At 42.2% G+C, this 17,837-nt stretch overlaps 1 protein-coding gene across 1 annotated transcript in view; it reads left to right on the top strand.

Annotated features, from left to right (window-relative positions):
- The window catches only part of daglb (diacylglycerol lipase, beta), a gene marked incomplete at both ends in the record, with an annotated part of 92,019 nt that overhangs the window by 15,684 nt on the left and 58,498 nt on the right, over positions 1–17,837 (top strand). The window contains 4 exon segments of the mRNA XM_037690691.1: positions 8,631–8,753; positions 8,829–8,956; positions 9,053–9,179; positions 9,291–9,374. Coding sequence (XP_037546619.1) covers positions 8,631–8,753; positions 8,829–8,956; positions 9,053–9,179; positions 9,291–9,374 — 462 coding nt within the window.

Raw genomic sequence — 17,837 nt, 5'->3', positions numbered from 1 at the left:
TTATTTCATTCTGCCCCTTCTGCTTTATGTGTTCTGCTTCTTATACTTTTCATTCTGCTCCTTGTGTGATTCTGTTTCTGTCTGTTTTCTGTCACACTCATTCACTCCTCAGTCTGTCTCTCCCGTCTTGATCATTCTCACCTGTCCCTAATCAGCTACTTGCCCAGGTGCACTCATCATCTCTCTCTCCCTCAGCCTTACTTAAACCTCTCCTCTTCACTACACAAACGTCCAGTCATTGTTCTGTTATGCACAGACTTCTCAGTCCTCCTCTGCCTGTACTGTTTCCATTCGTCTGATGATTTCGCTCTGTATTTAGCTGGAGTAAGTTTTTGTGCTGCCCCGTCAGCTGTTTGTTTTTGTTGTTTAAATAAATCTTTTTATTAAAACTCCTGCCTTCGCTTGCCTGCCTGCATATGGGTTGAAAACACAAGGATTGTGACAGTACCCTGCAGTTTATATGTAGGAGCATCTTATTCATGTATTTTTTTCATAATTTTCATAAGTTATATTTTTATATTTCATTTTGACAAGACTTTCTACTGTTTCTCTGTAACTTCATGCTGCTGACAAAAGGCTCCCACAGACTCGGGCGGTCCTCAGTCTGCGTGGAAACCGCGCACTGCCAGCAGACGGTTGAGGCTTCATACTCGAGTGTCCACACTGACCAACTGCAGACCAGCTCCGCAGGCAAGGGGCGTTTACCTTCGGAACAAATTGAGTTTGTTGACTGGTCATTTGTGACACGCCTACTGGATTGATTGACAGGTCGCAAAAAAAACAGAGAGCTGGCAGCCAGCCTTAGTGGTGTTCTGTTTATATGTTGTTAATAAAAAGTTCTAAAAAAATAAAATAAAACGGGGAGTGCTGGCCCTGCAGCCCACACATCAGATTGGCCCAACGGAAAATCTCCAGATCTTTCCGCAGCCATGCTGGGCCTGATTTTAATTCTCTTGTGACAAATTCCTTCATTTCTCACAATTTCAGTCATGGCGTCAACGGAGGAAGAGGAAAAGATCGCTTGCCTCTTTGAAAAAAAAACTAACGAAAAGGCCATTAAACCAGACCACGGATGAAGAAGGGGAGTTTAATACATTCGTGTCACATACAAAACAGTCTGTCGCCTGGCAGTTTATTGTGCGACACAGAGTATCCTGATGCATGCTCAATAATCCAGGTAGAAAAATCTAAAAAAGTTAAATCTGGTCCTCTGGACATTCAAAAAAAAACCCAAAACAAAGCAAATCAACAAAAAAATGTAGAAACGCTTCGTCTCTCGTCCGAGAGACTTCTTCAGTCTGAGGTGCTGTATTCAGCTCAGTCTCTTAAATAGCACCTTCTCAGAGTGGATCAACCAGTTTTGCTGCTGACAACCAAAACCAGCTGATCACATGCTCAAGAAGGACCATCAGCCTAACAATGGATCATTAGCACACTGATGGCTGTGTACTATTCACAGAGGGCTGAGTGATACTAGCAATCACAGCATTGTAAGAGGGGGACAATTGAACACGTAGGCCTCCACCCCTGTTTGACGATGGACGATTTCTTTTCACAAAGATGGCCTCCTTTACTCCTCTCTCAAACCATCGTTCCTCTCTATCCAGGATGTGCACGTCTTCATCCCTGAAAGAGTGACCACTGGCCTGGAGATGAGTGTAGACCGCAGAGTCCTGGCCTGATGATGTTGATCTTCTGTGCTGGGCCATCCTTTTGGCCAGTGGCTGTTTTGTTTCCCCGATGTAAGACTGATCACAGCCCTCCTGACACTGAACAGCATACACAACATTACTCTGTTTGTGCCGGGGGACTGGATCCTTGGGATGAACCAGTCCTTGCCGCAATGTATCTTGGGGCCTAAAAGCCACCGGGATGTTATGTTTAGAAAATAAACGTCTCAGTTTCTCTGATACTCCCTCAACATATGGAACGACCACCGGTCTGGGTCTGGGTTCTTCCTTTTCACCTGTTGGCTGACTGGAGTCCTGTCTGGGTTTCCTCTCCGCTTCTAGGAAGGCCCAGCTAGGACATCCACATTGCTCCAGAGCCTGTCCTGTGCGGGATCTCTCCCTCTGCCTGGCTCCTGAGCCAGTGGGGACGCCGTCTTCTCTGCGATACAGAGTCCCGATGACTCCTAACCTGTGCTGTGTGGGTGATGGGAGTCAAACTGCAAACACTGGTCTGTGTGGGTGGGTTTGCGGTACACCTCAGTTTGCAAATGTCCTCCATCAGAGACTGAGACCCCACAGTCCAAGAAAGCCAACTCGCCATTTTTTTCATCTTCTCGTGCGAACCCGATGTATTCATCCACAGAGCCGATGTGGTCAGTAAAATGTTGGACTTCCTGAGATTTAATTTTAACCCAGGTGTCGTCAACATACCTGAACCAATGACTTGGTGGTGTCCCTGAAAAGGACGTCAAGGCTCTCTTTTCTACCTCCTCCATGTACAGGTTGGCAACAATAGGAGAAACTGGAGACCCCATAGCACACCCATGTTTCTGCCTATAATATTGCTCCCCATATGTGAAGTAGGTTGACTGCAGGCACAGCCCCAAGAGCTGACACAGTTGCTCTGTGGAAAGCGTGGTCCCGCTGCTCAGTGGTGTCCGATCTCAATTCCAAACTGACCACCTCTACTGCATCATCAACAGGAATGCACGTAAAGAGTGATGTGACATCAAAAGAGACCATTGTTTCATCAGTCTCCATGATGACATCCCTCACCTTATCCACAAAGTCCATGGTGTTCTGTATGTGGTGTTCTGAGCTGCCAACTAAAGGGATGAGTACAGACGCCAGACATTTGGAAACACTGTAAGTGACAGAGCCAATCATGCCAACGACCAGTCCCAAAGGTACACCCTGTTTGTGGATTCTAGGCAAACCACACAGACCAGGTGTGGCCTCCCCTGGGCACAGTCCGTGGTACAAAAAACGGTCAATAGCCTTGTCCTGCTCCAAAACCCTCAGGCAATCCATCAACCTCTTCCTGCAACCACTTCCTGGATCTCTTTTCAGAGGTTCATAAGTGTTCAAGTCACCAAGGAGCGCCACAACTTTCTCATGATAGTCTTCCCGGTTCAAAACCACTGTGCACCCTCCTCTGTCCGCTGGGAGAACGACGATGTCCCCGTCCCCGCCAAGAGCGGTGAGTGCGTCCCTCCCCTCTCCACTGATGCCGGAAGGCGGCGGCCCGGCACCGCTGAGGCAGGCCGAAACTCCGACTCCGAGCTGTTCTGCTCCAGCCCCTCCAATTCTGCTGTTGTGGACGGCTGACTCAGTAGCTGTGATCATCTCCACCAGAGGAACTCCACCTGGTGCAACCGCAAAGTTCAGTCCCCTGACAAGAATCTCTGTCTCTGGCTGGGTGAGCTGTCTGTCAGATAAATTCTTCACCCACTTTTCTGTCTCCCTGACATGTAATTGACTACTGGAGTGTTGTCCTACACTGAATGTGTTGTTATTGGAATAGTGATGTTGTTGATGAGTTATTATTAAGTTAAACTTGTTTTGTTGTCGAGTCTTGGACTCGTGTCAAGTGTCAAGTGTCAACGCTGAAACTATCATCTGCAAAGGTAAAGAGTGATCTCAACCAAAGTGTACCGTTGGGTCAAGCTGGTCTAGAAGGAGCGTGCTGTTTCTGGTTATAACAGACAAATACCCTCCCCATCTCTCTCAACTTAAACTTCATTTCCCATCTTTAAAATTCTTCTATCTGCAGCAAATTAATCCAGAAGTGAGAAAACAATCGCCGTATTGTTTACTCCTTGTAAAACTTGCTAAATTAGCCATGTTGTTATTTTTCAATTTGCCAATTAATGTAAATGTGTGATGTGTTAAACTTTGATTCTGTTAATAAATGACCCACTGTCGTTGGTGAGTCAAAGATAAACACGTTTCCGTCCACATTTTATTAAATTCAATGCACGTACATTATACAGTCCAGAAAAATGAAAGAATCCGTTTAATTTATGAATATATACAACATATGTTCATCTACACAAGTGTAGATGAACAGATGCTGCAAAATATTCATCAATTAAAACGGATTCCTCATTTTTCTGGACTGAATAAAACGTGCATTGAATTTAATGAAATGCAAACGTGAGACGTCATTTATCTTTGACCCATCAAAATGAATGCGGTCATTTATTTACAGAATCAAAGTTTAACATCAAACATTTACATTAATTTGGCAAAATATGAAAATAACAACATAATCAATCAATCAGGAAAACCATACGGCCATGATTTTCCGTTGCTTCACCACAGACATTTATGAAAACTGTACAATTATGATCAATTATCCACACGGCGGTGGATGAGCACTTTACACAGACATTTCTAAAATATCTGGAAGGATTTCTACTTTAGAGAAGAATTTAAAGATGGAAATGAAGTTTAAAGGGAGTAAAAGATGGTATGTGAGGGGAAGTGTTCACCAGAATCGACACTCTCCATCAGAACCCAGCCTTCCTCGGTACGCTTCGGTAGGAAACTTGACTCATTACCTTTCTGAAGATTAATCAGCAGATATGGAGGTCCAGTTAACGCTACCTGTCCAGCGTCTCCATAGGATGGCTGTAACTCGTCCGAAGTAGTGACGAGATTCCGTCCGACACCAGCTCACATCAGCAATAGCAATAATCCAACTCGGAGGAGCCTTATCATGCTGGACTTCTGTTCTCCCAAACAACTTCTCAGCGCAGAACCGAACTGCTCAGAAGCTTCACCGAACTGAACTTCTCCGCGCAGAACTGAACTGAGAGAACTAGGAAGTACCGGCATTTTAAAGAGCTCTATTTCCGGTATATTTGAGCGTCCCTTATTGGGTAATATCAACCAGACAGGGGTGTGTTTTGTGACGTCAGAGGTTACTAGGAGTCAGAAAAAAGCAAGAATTGTTATGGAACAGGTTAGACTGTTCTCAGAGACAGAGAGAGTTTTGTTTTGGCGAGTTTTAGAAACAGGTGCCAACTCCGTTGACGTCTGAGAGGATGTAAACAAGACAGTTGTTCCAACACATGTCTGCTTCGACTCCTGACCTTGGAAAATGCACACTTGCTCATTCAAAGACAGAAATCAGAAAATGCATAAAAATCTGTAACAGACCTTAACATGAATTCTAACTCTGCATAAGCATTAAAAATCATTACACTGTTTCACAGTTAATAAAATTGATTAGTTCACTGCAACATCTAAAATGGTTTGAACTAAGACACTTTGATTATCAACATTTGTAAAATAGTAATGATAATAAAAAGAGAGTGTTCTTTCACTTGATTTTCAAGAAAGAGAGTCTCAGGATGGGTGAACCTGTATTTCTGGATTCAAATCAATGAAATGACAGTTCCTGTCCCACAAGGTTCTTAAGGTCAAGGGTTTTGACCTTAGGCTTAGTCTTGACATCAGGTTAAGTTCACTACACAAGTTCATGACTGCTGATTTTGTTGTTATTAATCGGTTCATCCTGAGGAGCTGTTGGCCTTTTCTGTTCATCGTTACACTGTCACAATTCGTATCCTCCATTGTTCTTATTCACAGCAGCAGGTCTGCTATCTCAGCCTTTTTTCCTCACCAAAGATCTTTTCTCCAGTGCGCTCCTGCGCATGGAGCACACAATTACGCAGCGCGTAATTACGCACACAGAAGGCTGAGTGATGAAATGTTTTTTTTGTGCAAATAGGTGCTTCATGTTGTGTCTGAATGGACCCAGTGAGGCATAGACTACATCCTGCTTCGCCTTTAACCCACTAGCGATAGCCTTAAATAACTAAGCCTATACGAAATAGAATGTTGGTTATGTACTGTAACCCCAGATTCTACGAGTATAGGCGCAACCCTTTAAGCTCTGGGCCTCACTGGTTCCTAAGTGGCTGAAGAAAACAGCTATTTGGGAGCCGATTGCCCGGTCTTACCGTAATCTATACGGACTGGGGGTGGGGCCCACATAGCCTGTGGGTGTGGACTAAAGTTTTCAGTGATGTGCTGCGCACGATGGGATAAACCCACTACCAATAGCCTTAAAGGGCTGCACCTATACTCATAGAATCTGGGGTTACAGTACGTAACCAACGTTTTGTTTTTTATGCAGGAAAAAAACTTTATTTTTGAGACATTTCTTTTGTACAGTTACAGCCGTTTGTTATTAAAGTTGCCTGTGTGTTTAGGAACCACTGGGACCCAGAAATTCATTTTTGACCCAGAAATATATTTTTGTTATAAATTTATGTAAAGAAAAAAATATCAAGATATACCTGTATATTGTATCCTATCGTAAACAGGTCTGTCTTGTAAATGCGTCCTCGTGGTTCAGTGAGATTAACCTGTATGAATAAACGTTGAATGGATGAATATTGCCATTCATCTTTAAAAAATTGAGATGTTAATTTTGGTCTATATCGCCCATCCCTAATTCACACAATTATTTTTGGAAACCAGGAATGCTACATTCTCCATAATAAAGAGGAATGGAACCATCAAGCCTGTTATCTGTGCACAGTTCAAAAGTCTGCCTCTCTGATGGTATGGGGTGCATTAGTGCCTATGGCATGAGAAGCTTACACATCTATAAAGGAATTCTCAAAACAGAAAAGTTTTTACAGGTTTTACAACAACATATGCCAGTACTCTCATTCAGACAATGTATGTTTCAGGTTAAAACTTTACATATTTTAGTAAGACAATGTTAAACACGTCCTGTATCCATCACAACATTGCTACATAGTATAAGAGTCCAGGTGTCTGTAGAAGGGTCTGGGCTGTGGGTAGGTATTGGGCCTTTGGGGGCAATTGGAGGTGGGGATGGTGCTCCGGTTTTCCCTGGATTGTTTGGATCATTTGATCGGGGTTCCTGGTTCTGATGGCCAGCCCTTTGGCTGGGGTGGCTGCCGGGTTCTGGCGGGAGGTCAGCTGTGGTTGTGTGTGTGTGGTCGTTGGTAGTGCGTGACGGCGGTCGGGGGCGTGGCTTCACTTCGACGGAGTGCTGGCTGGTCGGTCTGATGTGACATTCACGGTGCGGGGTGCTGTGTGTATGTGGGGGGTGCATGGGTGGCATGCCGGGGCTTCTCCGGGCCTGTGGTGTGGGGCTTTAGGGATGCATTGGTGCGCTGGGCCGGCCTTCCTCGGCTGCTGCTCCCTGCTGCTCTGGCCCCCGGCCTGGGGCCGGCTTGCAGTCACTGTTGGGCAGGTGGGGCGCATGGACAGCCCAACAGAGGCTCTGTCAGGCTGTCTCTGTGTGCCTGTTTGTCTCAGGTTGGGTTTTGGGTGGCCCCCCTCTCTTGGACCAGTTTTGGCCCCCCCATTTGGTGGGTCGTGCTCCCCTCCGGTGGTGGGCCCCCCTGCCGCCGGTGCATTGGCGGCTATCAGCAGCTGGGGCTGGGTGGTGGGGTGTGTGCGGGCCCGCCCTGGTGGCTGCCTGCGGGGGCCTGGGTGCCCTGGCTCTGTCGGGCCTCTGTTGGGGGGTGGTATGACCTCGGGACTTGGGGCTTGGTGTCCATGGCCAGATCCACTCTGGAGGGGCGGGTTGCCGGCGGGGCCTGTTGACTCGTCGCTACGGCCTCCTGGGGGTTTCTGCATTGTGGTTGCTGGGGATCGCCCAGGGCTTCCCTTTGCTTCTCTCTCTGGGGGGGTGCGGGTGTCCCTGTTGGGGGACTACCGGAGTTCCAGGCTTGGGGGCCGCTGTGTGTCTGTGGTTCCGGTCTTCCCTGTGTTACCTTCGTGTCCTGTGGGGACAGGTCTGTGGGTCCCCACATCCACTATTGATCATTTTTATGGAGAAATCTTATAGTGACATCATGCTCACACAGGTGTTTAGATTCAGGTGTTTATCAGATACACACTCAGTTGGGTTGTGGTGGCCATCAAATATATATTGTATTACCATGTACTGTATAAAATACTTTCTAATGATGTTATAACTATCATTATATAAGTTGTTTGTTGTTTTGGTTTCTTGGTTTTGTCGTTTTTTTGTTTTTTTTTCCGCAGTTCTAGAGTCAGACTTCAATGATGTTGATTTGTGTTCTCTTTATCCCTCTCTCTCTCTCCTCTATTCCTATCTCCTTCTTTACATTTTAACTCTTCTCTCACTTTTCTGCTTTGTTATCTTCTTTGTTTTTCATCTCCATGTCCATTACATCTGAAACAAACCCAAAACATATTCTAATAAAATTTAATTTATATATCATGCAGAGCATTAAGGCCAGCCATAATGCTCTGCTTGTGAAAGTAAATCTGTTGGGCATCACTTTGACACAGACAATAATTCTAAGTGTCACAATGACGGACAGGACAAGGGGAATAAAAAACAAAGAGTCCTGGTGCTGAACTGCCTGCAGTCCAGACTTTTCACCAATAGAAAACATTTGATTCATCACGAAATCAAGACAACCTAGGATTGTTAAACAACTAGAATCCTCCATCAGAACAGAATGGGGCAACATTCCCTCCAAAACCTTCAGCTGTTTTCTGGTCCTGGATGTTTACACACTGTTGAAACAGGTCCAACCATGACATGGACCTTTTTCAGTTTTTTTGGAATTGTGTTTTTTTTTTTGGCATATAAAAGGACTCAACTGGTGTTTTATTAATTCCAAACACATTGTGAGACCCTCTCTGATGCTGCAGGACACAGACCTGGTTCCCAGTGACATCGCTGCTGGTTTGGCTCTGCTGCATCAGGAGCAGGACAAGATGGAGCGCAGCAGAGACCCAGAAGTTCTTGTTTCTCATAGCACTTCCTCTCCTATTGTAAGTGACTGAGGTGCAGCAGAGATCAGAGCAGGCGATGCGGCTCGATTATGACTTCTGTTTTGCTTTATAAAGGAGAACGATCTGCAGGCAGAGTTGGAGAAAGCAGCTCACTACATGCACTTTGCTGCAGCAGCTTATGGCTGGCCGCTGTACGTTTTTTCCAACCTTTGCACCGGACCCTGCAGGCTCAGCAGAGACTGGTGAGAAGCTGTGTGGGTGGACAGACATGCCATGTTGGGATTTGTGATGTGGCTCCAGTTGGACCTGAATCCCGCTATGTATCCTCATGTTTTTAGCTGCAGGACTCGTGCTGCTGAGCATGACATTGTTGAAGGGGATCACCTCGGCTGCCATTTCTCATCCATCCTACAAACCACTGGATTGCAGTACAGAGACTTCATTTATGTCTGCTTCCACAACCAGGTTCAATCTCTTTTTATTGTTTTTTTTATTGATGGCCTTTTCTTAGCGGCCTATGTCAACCATGTCACCTTGATGAAGTTTATCTAAACAAACTCTGTGTGTGTTTTACAGATCTATGAGATCCCATTTTTTGTGGCCCTGGATCATAAGATGGCAGCTGTTCTTGTGGCAGTCAGAGGAACACTCTCACTGAAGGTGAGTTCAGGGACAATTTAATAATAATAATAATAATAACAATAATACATTTTATTTGTATAGCGCTTTTCTAAATACTCAAAGATGCTTTTCATGAGTTAAAAAAATAAAATAAAATCAACAATGCATAACACATAAAAACACAGTAAAACATTAAAAAGGGCTAATTTAAACAGTTGCGTTTTAAGTTCTTTCTTAAAAGTGAAGAGATCGGAGCAGGCACAAAGCTGTTGAGGCAGTGAGTTCCAGAGGGTGGGGGCAACGATGGAGAAGGCACTGTCTCCCCAGGTTCAGAGCTTGGTCCTACAGGAGAGAGAGAGAAGGTTGGCATCGGAGGAGCAGAGGGAACAAGAAGTGTGGTGATGGAATAGGTCGGTCAGGTATGGAGGGGCCAGATTATGGAAGGCTTTGAATGTGATGAGGAGGATCTTGAAATGGATGCACTGAGTGACAGGGAGCCAATGGAGTTTCTGCAGGACAGGAGTGATATGTTCACGGGAGCGGGTGTGGGTGAGAAGGAGATCAGCAGAGTTTTGAATATATTGCAGTTTGTTGAGAGTTTTGGTTGGTGTACCATACAAAATGCTATTGCAATAGTCAATTCTGAATGTAACAAAGGCATGGATTAAGATTTCAGCAGTGGAGAAAGTGATTGATGGGCGGAGTCATGCTATGTTTTTGAGATGGAAGAATGCAGTCCATGTTATCCGTTTGATGTGTGATTTGAATGAAAGAGTGGAGTCGAGAAGAATACCAAGATTATGAATGAGTGGTGATGGAGTGAGAGTGATGTTGTCAAAGTTGAGACAGAAATTTTGAGTGGACTTGGTAACACGGTTTGGACCAATGACAAGTATGTCAGTTTTGTCAGTTTTTAATTTGAGAAAATTGTGTTTCATCCATTCATTTTGATGCCAGTGACAACACCGTGGTCTAATGTACAGCCATTCTTTGTGCTTGGTAGCCGACAACAAAATTTAGAGCGAGCTAGATGGAGCTCCGCCGGTCATCTCCACTGGCGCCTTAGAGCCCCCTCAGGCCGGGCAGGACATCATCTCCCCGGCTCCGAGCTCCGCCAGTCACTGCAGAAGATTTTTCATTCAACCTTTATTTATACAGGTTAATCCCATTAAGCCTCGGGGACTCATTTACAAGAGAGACCTGATATTAACAAAGAGTTAAAAAAAAACAAAGAGTGATGGCAACGGTGGACAACAAAGACAACAGTAGACAATCATAAATGGTATGGTATGGTATATAGTTTATTCATTTTAAAAAAGTACAAAACAATTTCATAACAATATAAAAAAAGATACAAAAGATTTAAAATGAAAGGCAGCAGAAAGAAGAAAAAAATCTTATTATATCTGCCCCTTTTTTCAAAACAATTATTTCAGACATAATAATCTTCAAGTACCAGAACAAAATGAATAACTCTTTCTAATTTTTCTAATTCTAATACAAAACACACACTAAGCTACTTCATATATACTTTTTTAACAATTCAGTTTTGATCTTTTTCTTAAATGTACACATTGACTTGGCATTTTTCACATCACTCTCTAGAACATTCCACAATCCAACTCCTTGGATTGAGGTAGACCTTCCCTTCAGACTAGTTCTGAATTTTGGTTTGACAAATATCTCTATCCCCTTAAGATTGTAACAACTTTGGCTTTTAACAAAATTTCTTTGGATATTTAATGGTAATGTGTTATTTTGAGCCCTATACATAACTGATAAAATACTATAATCTACCAAATCATGGAACTTCAATAAGTTCAGTTGATAAAATAATGTGCTTGATGGGTGACTGTAATGCTTTCTGGTGATAATTCTTACAGCTCTTTTCTGTCAAATAAAAATAGGTTTTGTAAATGTTTTACACGCTTTCCCCCAAACATCAATGCAATAGATTAAATGTGGAACAATGATTGTGTTATACAACATGTACAGAGCTTTATCATTTAATAATTCCCTGACTTTGTATAGTACTGCAATAGATTTAGATATTTTTGTTCTTACAGAATTGATGTGATTTTTCCATGTTAGCTGTTCATCAATGATTACACCCAAAAATTTCATTTCATTAACTCTACAAATCTCAACACCCTCAATTTTAAACGGATCATCAACAGTTCTCTTTTTGTTACTAAATATCATGTAATTAGTTTTATCTAAATTTAATGATAATTTATTAAGTTTAAACCAAGTTTGTATTTTATCAAATTCTGTCTTCATCAATTCCAACATCCGTTTTACATCTTTACCCAAACAGAAAAATGTGGTGTCATCTGCAAAAAGGACACATTTGAGGAGTCCTGATACATTCACTAAGTCATTCACATATAAAATAAATAACTTTGGTCCAAGTACAGAGCCTTGAGGAACTCCAAAAGTGATATTGCACAGGTCAGATCTTACACCATTTATTTGTACAAACTGTTTCCTATCTTTCAAACAGCTAGATACCCAGTGTAATGCTTGTCCTCTTATACCATATTTATTTAATTTTTCAAGGGGAATAGTGTGGTCAATAGTATCGAATGCTTTTTTTAAATCAACAAAAATACTAACACAATACTGTTTTTGATCGACAGCAGTAGTTATTTGTTCCATTATTTCCATGAGAGCCATTGATGTAGAGTTTTTTGCTCTAAACCCATACTGACTGTTACTTAGAATGTTTTGTTTAGTAATAAATTTATCTAATCTGGTCACAAACAGTTTTTCTAGAATTTTTGAGAACTGTGGTAATAAGGATATTGGTCTATAATTATTGAACACACATTTATCACCATTTTTAAAGAGAGGAACTACCTTTGCTACTTTCATATTGTCTGGAAATATTCCTTTTGAAAATGATAAATTACAAATATATGTAAACGGCTCGATAACATAACTCATTATGTCCTTTACAAACATCATATCCATGTCCACCCAGTCTTTTGATCTCTTATCTGTAAGATTTTTTACAACATTCATTATTTCTTCTTTGTCAGTTCCATTAAGAAAAATACTGTTGTCACAACTTATAACTGAATGGTTCACATTATTGTCTACTTTTGGTATTTTAGCTGCAAGTCTTGATCCAACGTTCACAAAATGATGATTAAATCCATTTACAATTTCATTTTCATCATGGATTTCATCGTCATCCTTCAAAAAATATTGTGAAATACCTGTTTTTGCTTTATGACTTTTCAGAACACTATTTATTACACGCCATGTAGCTTTCATATCACCATTACTTTTATTTAATAAATCACTATAATATTCCTTCTTGTGTTTCCTTATAATCGCTACTAATTTATTTTTATACTTCTTATATTTCTCTTCAGCCTCTTGTGTTCTCAGTTTCAAGAAACATGTATATAAATAATTCTTTTTTTTACAAGCATTTCTCAACCCTTTCATCATCCATGGTTGGTCAACAACATTTCTCTTTGTACAATTATTTTGCACACAATTCTTTTCATACAGAGCTCCTAAAATATTCATAAACTCATCATATGATCTGTTCACATCATCAACATACACGTCTTTCCAGCTTTGTTTATGTAAATCATCTTTTAATTTGTCCATTGCTTTTTTTGATGTGTTTATTGTTTTTTCTTAATTGTGATTTCTTTTGTAATGCTTTGATCATTTTTATAAATCATGAAAACTGGTAAATGATCACTCAAATCACTCATTAAAATACCTCCCATCCCATCCCCATTTGTTACATTTGTGAAAATATTATCGATTATTGTAGCACTATGAGTTGTAATTCTTGTTGGTTTTGATATTAACGGATAAAGATTTAAACTACACAATGAATTTGTAAATGTACTGATGTTATTTGAATCTGTTTTAATTCCCAGGTCAATATTAAAATCTCCACAGAAAAAAATGCTTTTATTAAAACACAATTTTTTTCTGTTTTTTCAACCACCTTGCTTCACGTGCAATATTTCCATTTTTTTTAGTTAGGTGTTAGTTTATGTAAACATTTGTTCCCTTCAGTTTTTTTGCTTGCATTATCACATTGTTTCTTGATTTCCTGCTAATGAACTTGATGACTATGGATGGTTTGGCTTTATCTGATTTGTTGGGTAGTGTGTGACAGATTGACATGTCCTCATGTTCGATGTCAATGTCTTTGTTTTGTAAAAAATTCACTACTTGCTCCTCCAGAGTCTGTAGTTCTTCCTGTGGTGCGTCTTCTGCTGTGTTAGTACCAGCAACAACTCTTGCATAAGTTCGGTTCCTAACTTCCAGTCCAGTGATCACCAAGTTGTCTAGTCTTGTGTATTGTTCCAAGTCTTCTACTTTTTGTTCCAGTTCAGCTATTTTTCTGTCTTTATTAGTCATCAGTTCTTTCAAATTTCTCACTTCTTCAAACAGTCCTGTTAGTAAATCACATTTAGCTGATACTTTAGTCAGTTCAGCACTCAAATAGTTCAAAGATTTTTTAACTTCCTCCATATCTTCAGAATTATTTTCTGACACTTGTCTCTTATCTCTGTGTTTGCTCGGCATTACTCACGATACTTCTGGATTATTGGTCTCAACTCTCAGAAGCACAGGATCCAGCCACGAGGTTCTCAGGCTATTGTTGTTAGCCACGAGGTTCACAGGCTTATGATGTTAGCTTATGTTGTTAGCCGAGGCCTAGCCAGGTCTAGCCGAGGACTAGCGGCAACAACCTCCAGGTCCCACGCGATCCCACGATTCACTCGGTCCAGCAGTTCGCAGCCCCAATGGTGACAGACTAGGTCCCGGTTGCAACAGCTCCCAAATCCCAAAGCTGTAGTTTAGCTTCCTCGGTTTCCGCGGCTCACAGGTCCAACAGCGGCGGACCTGGTCTCCTCCGTAAACAGCTCGGTTCAGCGGCTCGCAGGCCCAACAGCGGCGGACCGGGTCTCCTCCGTAAACTGCTCGGTTCAGCGGCTCGCAGGTCCAACAGCGGTGGACCGGGTCACCGACGTAAACAGCTCGGTTCAGCGGCTCGCAGGTCCAACAGCGGCGGACTGGGTCTCCGCCGCAGACCGCTCGGTTCCAGCGGCTCGCAGGTCCAACAGCGGCGGACCGGGTCTCCTCCGTAAACAGCCCGGTTCAGCGGCTCGCAGGTCCAACAACGGCGGACCGGGTCTCCTCCGTAAACAGCTCGGTTCAACGGCTCGCAGGTCCAAACGGCGGTGGACCGGATCTCCGCAGGCCTCACTAGCCGAAGTAGCTCTCTGACTAGCTCGTTAGCCAAACGTTAGCTAAACTCGTGGCTCAGCATCCACGGTTCAGAGACTTCCTTCTTCCACCTGTTCTGTATATATAAATACACATGTATTATCTATATAGATATATACATACACAGTTGGAGTCAGTTTTGTAAAGTTGGCAAAGTTAGCTAGTTAGCTAGCGGGAGCATCAGTCAACACCTCCTACTCCATGGGCGCCATCTTGTAATCTTAAATAGGGCTGAGTACCGAACCGAGGTTATTTTATGGCACCGACCGAACTGCACCAGTCGATGTATGAATTGAAGCGTCACTCTTTTTTCGGTGTCAAGTTTCAGTATTGGCTGTAACGTGTCACGTGGTTTCAGCATGCAGGCAGATAAAACACCAGACATATGACAAACAGACTACGTGTTTACACCCAGAACTGTATAGAGCTGTCGTACCTAATCTATGTATAATGTATGTCTATGGTGCTGGTGACGCCCACAGACGGGATTCACGTGTGCAGCGCATGTGTTGTCGAACGGCTTCAATTTATGAGCAGAAAGTTGCTCCGTGTTTTTCTGCAAGGAGAGAGGAGGACAGCAGCCCCCCCCCCCTCCTCTCAGCGTTTAAGTCAGCCTGTGAGTGTTGGAGAGCATGAACGGCCTGATTCATTATCTCCACGACCGGACTCCTCTTCATCAAAGAACTCCGAGGACAGAGCTGTGTCTGTGTTTCAGCTGGTAAGTTTACGTTTGTTAACGTTACTTCAGCTTAATATGTACATCGCGGTGAATTAAACTAGAATCCATGTAACGCTAACTTTAAGATATTAGTGTGTAAATTTATTTTATGGGTATCTATGTAGCTAGCTAAAATCAAAAGCTAACTAAAGGCTGTACTTTAAAGCTTAGCTTTTAAGAATGTGCTCATCCATTTAGTCAGCTGCTTAAACAGTTCACTAATGTTCACTGTATATGTTAATGTTCTCCTCACAGGAGATTCTGACCCTGATGTGAGGAGGACAGACAAAAGAAAAGTGAGGTGGGGGCCACAGGACAGTCACAAACTTTGTTGTTAAAAGTTTGCTGCTATTAACTACAGTGGAGGCTGCATGTTGGAAGTAAGTAAACTTTAAAGGATATTGTTGACCAGTTAAACTTATATTGCTCAGCCTAGATAATGGTTTGTGAGCAATAATAACACAACCATGTTATTGTTGATGTTTTGTTCTAATGTCAATTAGGGAGATTATCAGATCCCTAAACCACAGAGAACCACAGAGAAGATTCAGGCAGAGACACAGAGGTATAGAAGTCTGCATCAACCCTAACCTCAGTGAATCCAGTGACCTGCTGGTGGGATGTGAGGGACAATATGTCAGTGCTATCAAACTCACAACCAGGTATCTGTGTGTGCAACAAGCATCATCCACACCCTCAAAGTGAACATTTTCTACTGCTTGAGACACCATCAGCCAGGAGCGGGATTGCTTGTGTTCAGAGAAAGAAGACATGTTGATTTTTCTGAAGAAAAACTGTTAAGTGAAAAGGTCCTCAATGTGTAGCATTGAGCATTAGACACTGACGTGCCACTGGTTTGTAACTGGTCTTTTGACCTGAAATTGTTTATTTTTATGTAAGAAAACTACTTGGAAAGGAAAAATACCAAAGTTAAAAAATAAAACTCACAGTTTGTACTGTAATGTGTAACGTAATTTTCTTTTTGTTAGAATTGATATTAATTACAAAATGGTACCGAAAAAAGAACCGTCCAGGAACCGATCCTGAAGTGAAACTGACACTACTGACACTGGTACCGATACCATTTTTTTTAGAAAGGTACCCAGCCCTAATCATAAAGGATGCATACAAAGTGACAATAACAAGTGCAAATTAAAGCTGCAAGCAGCATTGGAGGCCCTTGCAGCAAAGCGCCTCTCCAGCCTTACTGCGACTGCGGTAGCTCTAGCTAGTCCACCCAGTCGCCATCATGAACGCTCTTGTACCAATCCCAATGCGTTCACCACAGAGCGCATTTCCCGAATCTTTGACATCGCCTTCCGTCCATGTCGTTACTTGTCCAGTTGCAGGTCTTAAAAGTATAGGCCAAATCTGACCTTCCAGACAGGAGTTATGGTAACTTCCTGGTTTGTGGCGAATGTTTGACAAGCACTTGAACTATTAAATATTCCACCAATACGAAGGCCATTAAAGCTGGCATATTCTGTGCTCTCTTTAATGTATTTATGTAATATGTTATTTTAAAGTATTGTCTCAATGTTTATAACCCCCTGGTGGCTGATATTTCATTGCTGTATACTGCATTTTATTGTACTGTTGTATTTTTTCAGTAAAGATAAAAAATAAAATAAAAAACTGCTAAACTGTCTCACAGAGCAGTGCGCCACCTTGTGGCCTGGGGATGTAACTATAACTTAAAAAAAGTTATTCCCAAATTGACTTTTTCTTCTCCTTTAAACCAACACAAATAGAGCTTTGAAACCTACGTCACTGTGTTGGGGGCGTTAACGTCTCGACCACCATGTTACCTGTCCACAGAAATGTATTAATTTTTTTTTCATGTGCTACCGCTATCCTCCTTCATAATGGTAAATGGTAAATGGACTATGAGGGGTTCAGTGTCTTGCCCAGGGACACTTCGGCATGTGACTGCTGGTGGATTCGAACCCCCACCTCTTGCATTGAAGGACGACTGCTCTAACCACTCAGCCACAGCCGCCCATATAATGTATTTATCATTTATCATCCATACTATACACAGGTACAAACATAGATTTCTGTAACAAAATCACACCACTGTGACCTTGTGTGGACCCAGAAAGACATGGCTGTCATCCGTGCATCTCCAGATCAGGAATTCTGGGAAGCACGTCTACAGAAAGCATGACGCTTCTTAAAGATATTTCTCAGAGCACGCTTGTACTGCAGCTTCAAGGGAGACATAATTATGTAAATCATGCTGTTAACTTTTGCACATTTTGGTATAGCAATTTTTCTATAAAATGTATTACCTCACACAATGTTCATCATGTTTGTTACTAGAAATGTTTAATTACATAAAATGTTTACTTAAAAATAGGATCTACATCATTAATTTATATTTTTGTTGGCTGTAACTGGGACCCTGTGTACACAATTTTGTTCCACCTCATATACAACATGCGATGCGAATGACAATAAAGAACCTTGTGTAGGAGTAGCACTTGCTGCAGCCCCAAGATGGCCGCTGATTACCC

This window comes from Nematolebias whitei, chromosome 17 (genome assembly GCF_014905685.2).
Source record: "Nematolebias whitei isolate Nwh7 chromosome 17, NemWhi1, whole genome shotgun sequence".
NCBI classification, from domain to species: Eukaryota; Metazoa; Chordata; class Actinopteri; order Cyprinodontiformes; family Rivulidae; genus Nematolebias; species Nematolebias whitei.
The sequence above is the reverse complement of the archived record's forward strand: the minus strand, read 5'-3'. Positions and strand labels throughout refer to the sequence as shown.